The sequence below is a fragment of the Salmo salar genome, chromosome ssa04 (assembly GCF_905237065.1).
Source record: "Salmo salar chromosome ssa04, Ssal_v3.1, whole genome shotgun sequence".
In the NCBI taxonomy this organism is placed as follows: domain Eukaryota; kingdom Metazoa; phylum Chordata; class Actinopteri; order Salmoniformes; family Salmonidae; genus Salmo; species Salmo salar.
The window spans coordinates 18,908,235-18,921,385 of NC_059445.1; the positions used below are offsets into that span (position 1 = coordinate 18,908,235).

General features: G+C 44.0%; 1 protein-coding gene across 2 annotated transcripts; it reads right to left on the bottom strand.

The window, feature by feature from the left end:
• Positions 1-475: 475 nt before the first annotated feature.
• On the bottom strand, positions 476-11,862 carry LOC106602414 (uncharacterized). Of its 2 annotated transcripts, none has more exons than XM_045717530.1 (7): positions 11,363-11,862; positions 10,618-10,748; positions 10,263-10,436; positions 8,307-8,468; positions 6,882-6,990; positions 5,981-6,108; positions 476-2,138 (listed from the first exon to the last, which is right to left on the bottom strand). In XM_045717530.1, exons 1-7 carry the CDS (start codon positions 11,643-11,645, stop codon positions 1,191-1,193), a joined length of 1,935 nt encoding a protein of 644 aa, XP_045573486.1. In that variant the 5' UTR covers positions 11,646-11,862; the 3' UTR covers positions 476-1,190. The 2 variants fall into 2 exon arrangements, with proteins under 2 accessions (XP_045573486.1, XP_045573485.1); XM_045717529.1 differs by having other exon boundaries at positions 10,245-10,436.
• Positions 11,863-13,151: the final 1,289 nt, after the last annotated feature.

A 13,151-nucleotide genomic window follows, 5' to 3' on the forward strand; every position in this document is an offset into this window, starting at 1 on the left:
GTGGTTGGGTCCTGGTTCCGACTCGGGAAGGAAGAGTGATGGCTCCTGATCCATGGTCGTGAACCGGGGCAAGTCTTTGTGACCAGCCATCTCAGAGGTCCACTCTCTCTCACCAGTAACACTGGATATCAGCAGGTCTTCATGGGCTGCAGACTGCAAACAAAGATTGTGCAAAAAAGCATCAAGGTTTATTACATTTGCATTTTAGTCATTTAGCAGACGTTCTGATTCAGAACGTCATACAGAAGCAACTAGGGTTAAGTGCCTTGCTCATGGGCACATCAACAGGTTTTTCCACCTAGTCATGCTCGGGTATTCAAACCAGCGACCTTTCGGTTACTGGCCCAACGCTCTTAACCGCTAGGCTACCTGAAAAAAATGAAACGCTGTACACACAGAAACATTACATCATATTATAACATGTTAATCACAGTCAAGCCCATGTCTAACAGTGTGATTCAAGTACCTAACAATATGGAGCCATTGGAGTTTATTTAAAAAAAAATGGCGATATGTTTTCAAGAATTATTACATACAAACACGTTTTGTACATTTCATGTAGGCCTTACAATAGAATGAAAACAAGACGCAAAAAAAATCTGGCAATGTTTTAGAATAACTTTGGTTGTTTAATCATGTAATCAGTGCTTAATTTGTAAATCGGGAGGTGCCGGAACAAAAATATGCACGAGAGGTGGGTGACCTGGTGAACTCTGAGTTACTTGAACGCATTAAACACTAACTGGGGAAAGTATGTGATGCTGTGCAGTTAAATGAGTCATATTTTGAGTTCCAGGGTGTTTATAAAAGTCTAAATAACAATAAAAATGCTAACGTGGAAATAGTTCTTGGTCACTGTTCACTTCCATTTACACAATGGGTGTGGTTCAATGAAAAAGGTACTCGCTCTGTTCTTTGAAATAAGATACTGCTTATTATAATACACTTCAAATCGCCAATGATCACTGTCTTTAAAGCTGAGAGAAGACTTGTTTAGAAATAACAGTGTGTTAGCAACTCTCATAAAAATAGGTATTTGCAATCCAATTTCAAATAGCAAGTTAACAAAGGGTTAATGAGGGGTATGTGGTTAATTATCCTCTCACCCCAAGACACTAGACATGATAACTATAATAATTCAACTAAAGAATAGTTCCCAGACATCCCTGCCTACATCTCAAGCCACGCTGCTAAGATTTCTCCCCATTGTGGACACTCCTATGTCTGATAAGGCTAGTCAGGAAGGAGAAGCTCTTGTAACACAGTTTGCACTTGAAGGGCTTGTCCTTGGTGTGAACGGCCTGATGCCTCTTCACATAGTTCGCATGAGCGAAGCGCTTCTGACAGGTGGGGCAGGCGTACGTCTTGCCGGCGTCCGTCCTAACGCTCGGTCTCCCACATTGTGACCCTATGACACCAGAGGAGGTAGAAGCAGGAGCCACTACCCTCAGGTGGTTAGTCTTTGTGCTCCCTCCTTGACCTCTAGCCATTGTTTGGGTGTTGTTGGGATTGTCTGCTGTGCTACAGGCTAGGTACTGCTCGTGGTGAACGCCCATCCTGACCCTGTCTATATTCGTGGGGTAACCATGAGGTAACTGAGGAAGGCTAGACCCAGTTCCAGGCTTTCTATGAACCCAGTCATCAGGCATTAGGCGAGATCCTGAAGGGGAAGACAGAGTTCCTGTTAGACTCCCACCAGGGGGGTCTCCCACCACTCTCAGTAAAGGATGAAGCCCAGGGTGACCTGCTCTGTTCATCATGGATACTGTGGTGTTTGTATCATAGGAACATGAGGGTCTATCTCTATCAGCCCCAGGCCCTGCTCCATCCCTGCACTGAGACTGTGAAGAGAAGGGTCTGGGCTGCAGACTGCATCCCTGACTGGAGCCTCTGTCTCTCTGATGACCACCAGGACTGACGTTGTTCAGTCCTCCTGTCCACTGGTTGTTTTCTATGTAGTGGTTGTGATGGAGTCTCTGTCCCCCGTGGTTGGGTCCTGGTTCTGACTCGGAAAGGAAGAGTGATGGCTCCTGATCCAGGGACCTGATCCGGGACCAGGATTTGTGACCAGCAGCTTCAGAGGTCCAGTCTCTCCCACCAGCAACACCGGATATCAGCAGGTCTTCATGGACTGCAGACTGCAAATAAAGATTGTACAGAAAAGCATATGTATATATAAGGTTTATATAAGAAACTCTTCGCTGTACAGACAGAAACATTACATGACATTATAAAATGTTAACCACAGTCAAGCCATCTCTAACACTGATTCAAGTAGCTTACAATATGGAGACATTGGAGTTTTTTCGGAAAGTATTCAGGCCCCTCAACTTTTTCCACATTTTGTTACATTCTGGAATGTATTACGTTTTTTTTTTTCTTCCTCATCAATCTACACACATACCCCATAATGACAAAGCAAAAACAGTTATAAAAAACATAACTGAATTATCACATTTACCCTTTACTCAGTACTTTGTTGAAGCACCTTTGGCAGAGATTACAGCCTCAAGTCTTCTTGACACTTCAAGCTTGGCACACCTATATTTGGGGGTTTCTCCCATTCTTCTATGCAGATCATCTCACACTGTCAGACTGGATGGGGAGCGTCGCTGCACAGCTATTCTCAGGTCTCTCCCTAGATGTTCAATCTGGATCAAGTACAGGCTCTGGCTGGGTCACTCAAGGACATTCAGAGACTAGTCAGGAAGGAGAAGCTCTTGTAACATAGTTTGCACTCGAAGGGCTTGTCCTTGGTGTAAACAGGCTGGTGCCTCTTCACATAGTTCGCATGAGCGAAGTGCTTCTGACAGGTGGGGCAGGCGTACGTGTGAACGAAGCCACTCCTGCGTTGTCTTGGCTGTGTGCTTATGGTCATTGTCCTGTTGGAAGGTGAACCTTCGCCCCAGTCTGAGGTCCTGAGCGCTCTGGAGCAGGTTTTCATCAAGGATCTCTCTGTACTTTGCTCCGTTCGTCTTTCCCTTGATCCTGACTACTCTCCCAGTCCCTGCCACTGAAAAACATCCCCACAGCATGATGTTGCCACCACCATGCTTCACCGTAGGGATGGTGGCAGATTTTCCGCAAGACATGACACTTGGCTTCCAGGCCAAAGAGTTCAATCTTAGTTTCATCAGACCAGAGAATCTTGTTTCTCATTGTCTGAGAGTCCTTTAGGTGCCTTTTGGCAAACGCCAAGCGGGCTGTCATGTGCCTTTTAATGAGGAGTGGCTTCCGTCTGGCCACTCTACTATAACGGCCTGATTGGTGGAGTGCTGCAGAGATGACTGTCCTTCTGGAAGGTTCTCCCATCTCCATAGAGGAACTCTGGAGCTCTCTCAGAGTGACTATTGGTTCTTGGTCACCTCCCTGACCAAGGCCCTTCTCCCCCGATTTCTCAGTTTGGCCAGACGGCCAGCTCTAGGAAGAGTCTTGGTGGTTCCAAACTTCTTCCATTTAAGAATAATAGAGGCCACTGTGTTCTTGGGGACTTTCAATGCTGCAGACATTTTTTGGTAACCTTCCCCAGATCTGTGCCTTGACACTCTTGTCTCGGAGCGCCACGGACAATTCCTTCGACCTCATGGCTTGGTTCTTGTGCTGACATGCACCGTCAACTGTGGGACCTTATATAGACAGGTGTGTGCCTTTCCAAATCATGTCCAATCAATTGAATTTACCACATGTGGACTCCAATCAAGTTGTAGAAACAGCTCAAGGATGATCAATGGAAACAGGATGCACCTGAGCTCAATTTCGACTCTAATAGCAAAGGGTCTGAATATTTATGTAAATATGGTAATTTTTTGAATATATTTTCTATAAATGTGACTAGGGGTATTGTGTGTAGATTGATAAGGGAAAAAACGACTTAATCAATTTTAGAATAAGGCTGTAACATAACAAAATGTTGAAAAAGTCAGAATACTTTCTGAATGCACTGTATGTGTTGATTCAAGAATAAAGTATAATGTTTTGGTTCGACTGAGATGAGGGAAACTTTTTTTTATTTTACAAATCAGTCAGCACACAGTCGATTTAGTCTTTAATTTCAACAAAACTGTCATACACTCACATACGGGACTTACACACAGCTTCACTACTTCATAAATCATTTTTTTTAATACTTTGGAAAAGTTCAACATTACATACATCTTCACTACTTCATGTCAAGTAAACATGAACTAAGGCACTATCTTTATCTCACTATAAAACACCAGCATCAATCTAAAGGGACATAGCTGTCACTTCATCAGTGAAGCATTTTTACAGATACCATCACACCAACCATCACCTTATCATTCTAATTCTTTCCTCAGTTCACCTCATCCAGTTCCCTACGACATCCAAAAAACCCAGAATTAACTACCAACAAACTATACTGAACAAAAATATAAGCGCAACATGTAAAGTGTTGGTCCCATGTTTCATGAGCTGAAATAAAAGATCCCAGAAATGTTCCATATGCACAAAAAGCAAATTCTTCTTAAATGTTGTGCACAAATTTGTCTATATCCCTGTCAGTGAGCATTCCTCCTTTGCCAAGATAATCCATCCACCTGATAGGTGTGGCATATCAAGAAGCTGATTAAACAGCATGATCATTACACAGGTGCACCTTTTGCTGGGGACAATAAAGACCACTCTAAAATGTGCAGTTTTGTCTCAACACAAAGCCACAGATATCTCAAGTTTTGAGGGAGCGTACAATTGGCATGCTGAGTGCAGGAATGTCCACCACAGCTGTTGCCAGAGAACTGAATGTTCTTTTCTCTACCATAAGCCGCTTCCAATGTTGTTTTAGAGAATTTGGCTGTATCCAACTGGCCTTAACCAGAGACCACGTGTAACCCTTCACCTGCGTGATCGTCTGAGACCAGCCACCCAGACAGCTGATGAAACTGAGTATTTCTGTCTGTAATAAAGCCCTTTTGAGGGGATAAACTCATTCTGATTGGCTGGGCCAACTCCCCAAAGGATTGGCCTGGCTCACCAGTGGGGGGGGGGCTATGCCCTCCCAGGCCCATCCATAGATTAGGGCCTGATGAATTCATTTCGATTAACTGATTTCCTTATATAAACTGTAACTCACCCAATTGTTGCATGATGCATTTATATTTTTGTTCAGTATAACTAGTACTACATTACATTTCACTATACATGGGCCATGTGCATTTTCTGCTGGTGTGTCCTGAGGTATCTCCTCTCTGAGAACCTCTTCCCACAGTGCGGACAGGTGAATGGCCTCTCTCCCGTGTGAACCTTCAGGTGCATCTTCAGCTGGTGGAAGAACCTCTTCTCACACTGGGGGCAACTGAATGATTTCTCCCCTAGGTGGACCCTCTTCAGGTTGGATTGAATCTGAGAAACTGGCCCGGCACAGGTGGCAGCTGAACAATTTCTCCCCCGTGTGCATCCTCTGGTGGATCTCCACCTGTTTGGGGAAACTGAAGGCTTTCCCACAGAACGAAAACGCGAAGCGCTTCTCTTTGGCTCCACCACTTTTACTTATTCCATCTCTACTACTGTCATTGGTGAATGGGCTTGTGTAACCATTTAGTGTTAAAGCACTGGCATTGTCTGAGGTCTGGTTTAACATAAGGAGAGTGTGAGGAGGACGAAGGCCAGGGAGTGTCTGTGTTGTCACAGGGTCCATGTTCCAGTTGATAGATCCTATAGAAGACAGGCTGAAGGCAGCACCTGTTAGGGGGTTAACCTGAGGCACCATCAGTCTCTCTGAATCACAACTATAGGAGCAGGACGGATCAATGCTAGTCAAGTCTGTGTCTGTTCTCTCCAGCTGCATATGGTCACCTCCCCACACTCACAGACAAAATCTATGCCTAGCCCTGGTCTCAGCCAGTCTGTTGTCATGGAGAATAAGTTTGGATGTTGATTTGTGTTCGAATTTTTGTTTCTGATTGTAGTTAACAGTGTTGTTCCCCAGCCCAGAGTTGAGGACACGGTCCCATCCACTGACCTCCATTATGTCACCTCTCGTCCTGGCCTGCTCAGTGATGTTGTCCCCTGGGCCCTTGGCTGCACCCGTCTGGGTCTGGGAATCCAAGATGGCTTCCCAGTCTCCTCTGTTAGCTTCCAGCCAACCACCTACAGGAAAATGTTACTGTCCTGACTTAACAAACATGACACATGGATGGATTTTTAGACATGGATTGTTAGTGTGTTATTTGCCTGGTGATGTCTGACTTATGTTGATATACACTGAGTGTACAAAACATTAGGAACACCTTCCTAACAGAGTGGCACCCCCATTTCCCTTCAGAACAGTCACAATTCGTTGGGACATGGACTCTACAAGGTGTTGAAAGCGTTCCACAGGGATGCTGGCCCATGTTGACGCCAATGCTTTCCACAGTTGTGTTAAGTTGGCTGGATGTCCTGTGGGTGGTAGACCATTCTTGATACACTCAGGAAACCGTTGAGCGTGAAAAACCCAGCAGCGTTGCAGTTCTTGACACACTCAAACCGGTGCGCATGGCACCTACTACCATACCCCGTTCTGATTGGCACACATACACAATCCATGTCTCAATTGTCGCAAGGCTTAAAAATCCTTCTTTAACCTGCCTCCTCCCTTTGTCTACACGGATTAAAGTGGATTTAACAGGTGACATCAATAAGGGATCATAGCTTTCACCTGGTCAGTCTAGATCATGGAAAGAGCAGGTATTCCTAATGTTTTGTACACTCAGTGTACATATTTTATTTTTTGTATTTTATACAAATTGTATTGATATTGTTTAATAAATGAAGTAATCATATTGTTTCATATGTGTTTAATACAAAAATAATAGCCAGGTGCATCACTATTCCCATTGAAGATTATTACTGTATGTAGGCTATATGTATTTCTCCCTTACCTTGCTCCCTTGCTAGTCCACTCATCAAATCAATGCTCTCTGGTCCATCTTCTATTGTCTCCTCTTTGACCAGCAACAGATCAGGCTTCCCATCCTCCATGTCTACTGACTGTAAGAGATACAGAGTGAGAGGATGTTGGAGGGTATCTGGGTTGGTGCCCCCCCTTGGGTTGTGCCGTGGCGGAGATCTTTGTGGGCTATACTCGGCCTTGTCTCAGGATGGTAACTTGGTGGTTGAAGTATCCCTCTAGTGGTGTGGGGGCTGTGCTTTGGCAAAGTGGCTGGGGTTATATCCTGCCTGTTTGGCCCTGTCCGGGGGTATCATCGGATGGGGCCACAGTGTCTCCTGACCCCTCCTGTCTCAGCCTCCAGTATTTATGCTGCAGTAGTTTATGTGTCGGGGGGCTAGGGTCAGTCTGTATTTCTGGAGTATTTCTCCTGTCTTATCCTTATCTCTTTCTTTCATTCTCTCTCTCAGAGGACCTGAACCCTAGCACCATGCCTCAGGACTACCTGGCATGATGACTCCTTATTGTCCCCAGTCCACCTGGCCGTGCTGCTGCTCCAGTTTCAACTGTTCTGCCTGCGGCTATGGAACCCTGACCTGTTCACTGTGATTACTATTATTTGACCATGCTGGTCATTTATGAACATTTGAACATCTTGGCTATGTTCTGTTATAATCTCCACCCGGCACAGCCAGAAGAGGACTGGCCACCCATCATAGCCTGGTTCCTCTCTAGGTTTCTTCCTAGGTTTTGGCCTTTCTAGGGAGTTTTTCCTAGCCACCGTGCTTCTACACCTGCATTGCTTGCTGTTTGGGGTTTTAGTCTGGGTTTCTGTACAGCACTTTGATATATCAGCTGATGTAAGAAGGGCTATATAAATACATTTCATTTGGATCAAGAAATCTGATATGAGCACCCTGCTATGGAGCATCTTCTGATTGGGCAATTAAGGACTGATATGAGTACTATGAAAACATGTTAGTTGATTTGATTACTTGACACTCTTTAAAGGGATAGTTCATGATTTGGGCAATTATCTACTTCCCCAGAGTCAGATTAAATTGTGGATACAATTTTTACGTCTCTGCGTCCAGTATGCAGGAAGTTCGAGGCAATCTTGCGAGCCAGTGCAAACTAGCTTAGCGCAAAGACGGGAAGTCTTCAGGTACAGCTAGCATGTAACTTTAAAGAGTGTCAAGTAATCAAATTAAACTAATAATTCAAAGGCATCGTCCCACAATTACAACAAAATTAATCAAGACCTGGGCCCCTAGTCTCAGAGTAGAAGTGCTAATCTAGGACCTTTCCAGATAGAAAAGGCAAAATTGCTCCTAGATCAGCAAACCTACTCTGACACATTTTGTGGATACGGGTCCTGACCTAATACCATTCAGACAGTAGTTTACAGTGGACTCACCTCAGTGAGACTGTGTGTGGTCCTGTGCTGCTCTGATGGTTCCTCTGTGGGTTTAAGAGGTGAAGTCTGGTTATCCTCCATGACCATGGTCCCCTCAGGGTTCCCCAGACCCTCCTCACAGCCCTCCTCCTTCACCAGTAGCACCTCTGGACCCTCCTCCTCCTAGAAGAGACAGATGATACAGATTACACAGACATACACTCCCTCAGGTACGTACAAACAGATAATAAACACACTTTCAACATGGAGTGTTTACCCATCCCCACTAAGTTTGAGTCCTATACTGTAGTTACAGAATGACTTCATTGTTGTTAAACCCATCATGGTGGACATAAATATGATGTTGTGGGTAAAAATAAAGTTAGCTATGATAAGTCAAAAGTCATCAGACAAACCTAACTAAACTATTTTGACGTGTACAGTAGGTGTTTGTTAGTGTGTGGGTATGTGTAGCTATATTTAGTAAGTGTATATAGATGCATGCTAACTAAAGATAGTCTCAATGAAAGTCTTAGAATGAAAAGTCACATTTTGTGTTTATTAAACATAAACAAGTGTTAAATACACCATATGAAAACCACACAAACATCAACAAAAAAATCTGCATTAACTTGATAAACTGCATTCATTCAAGTGTCTTGGGGGGAGAAAAAAAATCAGTTGTTGAATGGAAGCAATGAAATAGGCATTTGTGAACATCATATTGCCTACACAGTACAAACACAATATGTAACCAACTTTTTAGGCTTATATATGACTAAAATATCACCCAGTGTCTGGATGCAACATTCTACCCAGTAATATTCAACACTGAAATCTGTTCCACTCATTATTCCAAATTCATCTGTGGATCTTTTCTGCTGACAACAATGACAATTCATCTTTGTCTTTAATGCAGGGTTTGACCTAAAAGTCAGACGCTATGGAGTGGAATTTTTACTTTCTATGTTATAGAGTGGAATGTTTTTTCTGTTGGTGCATCCTGAGGTAGCTCTTCTCTGAGAACCTCTTCCTGCAGTGCATACAGGCGAAGGGCCTCTCTCCCGTGTGGACCCTCTGATGCCTCTTCAGGTCACCAGCCTGGGCGAAGCGCATGTGACACTGAGTACAGCTGAAGGGTTTCTCCCCTGTGTGGACCCTCTGGTGCCTCTTCAGTGTGCCAGCTTGGGCGAAACGCATGTGACACTGGGTACAGCTGAAGGGTTTTACCCCTGTGTGGATCCTCTGGTGGACCTCCACCTTCTGCAGGCAGCTGAAGCCTTTGTTACAAAACATGCAGAGGAACCGTTTTTCTTTACTATTGCCTGATGTGGCTCTCCCTCCCTGAGCCTGGGCTCTAGCGCTGTCGTTTGAGTTCAATACCTGATCGAAAAGGACGCGGCTGTGTGAATCGGAAGGTGCCATTGACGTGGACACTGGGTCGCGATCCCTGAACGCATGTAAAGGGGAGTTGGTTGCGACATTTAGATTTGTCTGTAAGCTTTCCCTGTAGTCTAAGAAGTCAATAGTGTTGCCCTGCGAGTGTCCTTCTCCTAACTGAGTCTCGTCTGCATTCCATGTCAGAGGAATGTCACCCTCCACTTTCACAGTCACCTCATCTACGACCAGACCCTCCCTTTTCTTATTTAGGCACCCTTCAGAGTATACACTACTACTGTACCGGTTCCAGTCCCCTCTAGACAGATCAGTGTGTAACTCTAAGCCCACAGGCATGTCACCAGGTATCATCTCTGTCCCTGTAGTGTATGAACAGGATGGATCATTGACAGTATATAACGAGTCACTTGGGTCCTGATGGGACAGAACCGGCCTCAGGCTCGAGTTACCATAAAGTAAATGCTCAGAGCAGGGAGCAGGCGGACAGCCCAGTCGACCCAGCCCCGTTAAAGTCTCGATGTCTGTTTCTGACTTGAGGACGACGTTCGGCGTTCCACTAACCTCCATCGTTCCACTGACCTCCGTGATGCTGCGTTGGGTCCTGGGCTGCGCTGGGGCGGTGGTGGGGTCCTCTGTGGCTACAGGGGGCGCTCCAGCCGCTCCAGTGTGGATGTCTTTGCTGTGCCGTGGGTCCTCTTCTCCTTCAGACGTCTCCAGCTTGACTCCATGACCTGCAGCCTCTGCATCTGCAGACTGACACAAGAGAAAGGAGTTTATAACCGGTACATGAGTTGAATTGGATAACAATGTCGTAGGGAAGTCTCACAAGCTCCTCTATGGCAAGTGAATAGCTGAGGGGAGCCTTTCTGAAAAAAAAAAAAACATTTGATTTACAAAGTAACTGTAATTTTTTATGCAACACTATTAGACTAACCTCTATCACGATAACATGCTGGGTTGAGGTTCCACTCCCCTCATCAACAGTGATTGGTTGGTCATCTCTCCATGTATTGTGTCCCGCTGGCTTCACAAAGTTCCTGTGGCCTCCAGTGAGATGTCCTTCACCTGAGAGAGTTATTGGGGGTTATAAACTGGGTGGTTCGAGCCCTGAATGCTGATTGGCTGACAGCCATGGCATATCAGACCGTATACCACAGGTATGGCAAAACATGTACTTTTACTGCTCTAATTACATTGGTAACCAGTTTATAATAGCAATATGGCACCTCTGGGGTTTGTGGTATATGGCCAATATACCATGGCTAAGGGCTGTATCCAGGCACTCCGTGTTGCATTGTGCATAAGAACAGCCCTTAGAGCCATGGTATATTACCACATCACCTCAGGCTTATTGCATAATTACAGAAGTGGTTAGGTTAGCTACTGTCAATGCTCAACGGTATTTTATACACTATTGACACTGTCTAGAATTGGCAAGGATGTAAGGTAACAATATTCATAATTTATTGATATACTATTTGATTGTGTTCCATGCATCACATTGTTTTTATTGAGTAAATAATAGATGATGCAGTAAATCAGCAATCTGGTTAGAATAAGATAGCTAAGTAATCAGGGGAATTATTACTATCCAAAAACTGACCATGACCCAATTCTCTAAAGTTACACATGTGCAGTGCGGAGACAGGCCGCGCAGCTCGGCCTTCTGCTAAATGTACCTCTTGCCATTCCTCTGTATCGGTCAATGATCTTGACACTACTGGGACGACTGGCGAGGACGCGATCTCGCGTTGTCCTCTCTGCGCGCTCCCGTGCCACCTTCAATTCTATTAACTGTAGTTTCCTCCGCAATCCCCTGTTTTCTTTCTGGCTTTGAGAAATTTCTAAACGAAACACTGCATAGTCGTCGTCTACGAGTTTACAGATCTCTGCCACGGCTGCATTCGCTAGTACCTCCATGATGGAGGCTATTTGAGTGTGAAAAACCATACAGTTAGCCATTGTTAACAGCTACTAGCTAGGTTGCGTTACCTAGATAACATCTATCAACCAAGTCCTGTCTCCAACGCAAATTAAAGACTACCTGGGGCAAGTATGTGATGCTGTGCAGTTAAATGAGTCACAGTTTGAGTTTCATTGTGTTAATGAATCTAACAAAAACGCTAACGTGAAAATTGTTCTTGTTCAACGCTTACTTCCGTTTACTTTTTCTTCACTGAGGTTTTATGGCGAACTACACGCAAATGGTGTGTTGCCGCCACCAACTGGACGGAAGTGAGAAAAAAATTAAATAAATGTGAATTCCATTATGGTGAAGGGAAAATAACATTATGTAAAACATTTCCAAAAACGACATTCCTATTCCCTTCAGTCATGAAAAAAATAAAGGCTCTGGGGCCTGATAGGGTGGGACCGCATGAGACTACACCATAGAGATCCTCATAAAATAGTTTAATCCCAGAAAGCGTTCCTTTGCAGAAATGATGTTTATCTTTCTTGACTTCTTTTCAACTTGTGCAGTGCCGTTTACTCCCATCGCTATAAAAGACACAAAATCCACTTTCTTCACATTAATAATTTCTGGGTCCTGCTGCTGGTGATAGGGCCTACTCAGGCTGCAGTGTAGGCCTACCGGTATTCACCACCATCGGACCTTCACAGATACTCGACCTTTCTCCCCTTCTGACAGCCTCTGCATAGGAGACTCTTAAACCTCCTAAGGATCCGACCCTTTTTTCAATTTTCACCTAAAATCCCAAATCTAACTGCCTGTAACTCAGGCCCTGAAGCAAGGATATGCATATTCTTGGTACCATTTTAAAGGAAACACTTTGAAGTTTGTGTAAATGTGAAAGGAATGTAGGAGAATACAACACAATAGATCTGGTAAAAGATAATACAAAGAAAAAACAACCGTTCTTTTGTATTTTTTTGTACCATCATCTTTGAAATACAAGAGAAAGGCCATAATGTATTATTCCAGCCCAGTTGCAATTTAGATTTTGGCCACTAGATGGCAGTGTATAAGCAACGTTTTAGACTGATCCATTGAACCATTGTAATTCTGTTCAAAATTTTGTATCAAGACTGCCCAAATGTGCCTCATTTGTTTATTAATAACTTTTCATGTTCAAAATTGTGCACTCTCCTTAAACAATAGCATGGTATTCTTTCACTGTAATAGCTACTGTAAATTGGACAGTGCAGTTAGATTAACAATAATGTAAGCTTTCTGCCAATATCTGATATGTCTATGTTCTGGAAAATGTTCTTTGCTCCTTGTCCATTCTCTTCTACCTTGCATGTGAAATCTCATTCGGCTTCTCACCTCTACAGACACTTCTTACATATATTAATATTTTACAGCAAGAACATTGTAAAGGACTATTTATAAAAACAGACACCACTTTCAAGCAGGCTAGTATAACTAAATACTTCTAGGCACAGATTTTTGCAATTCTTCAGAATAAGAGTCCCGTCTTGCACATTTTATAAATGAATAATTAC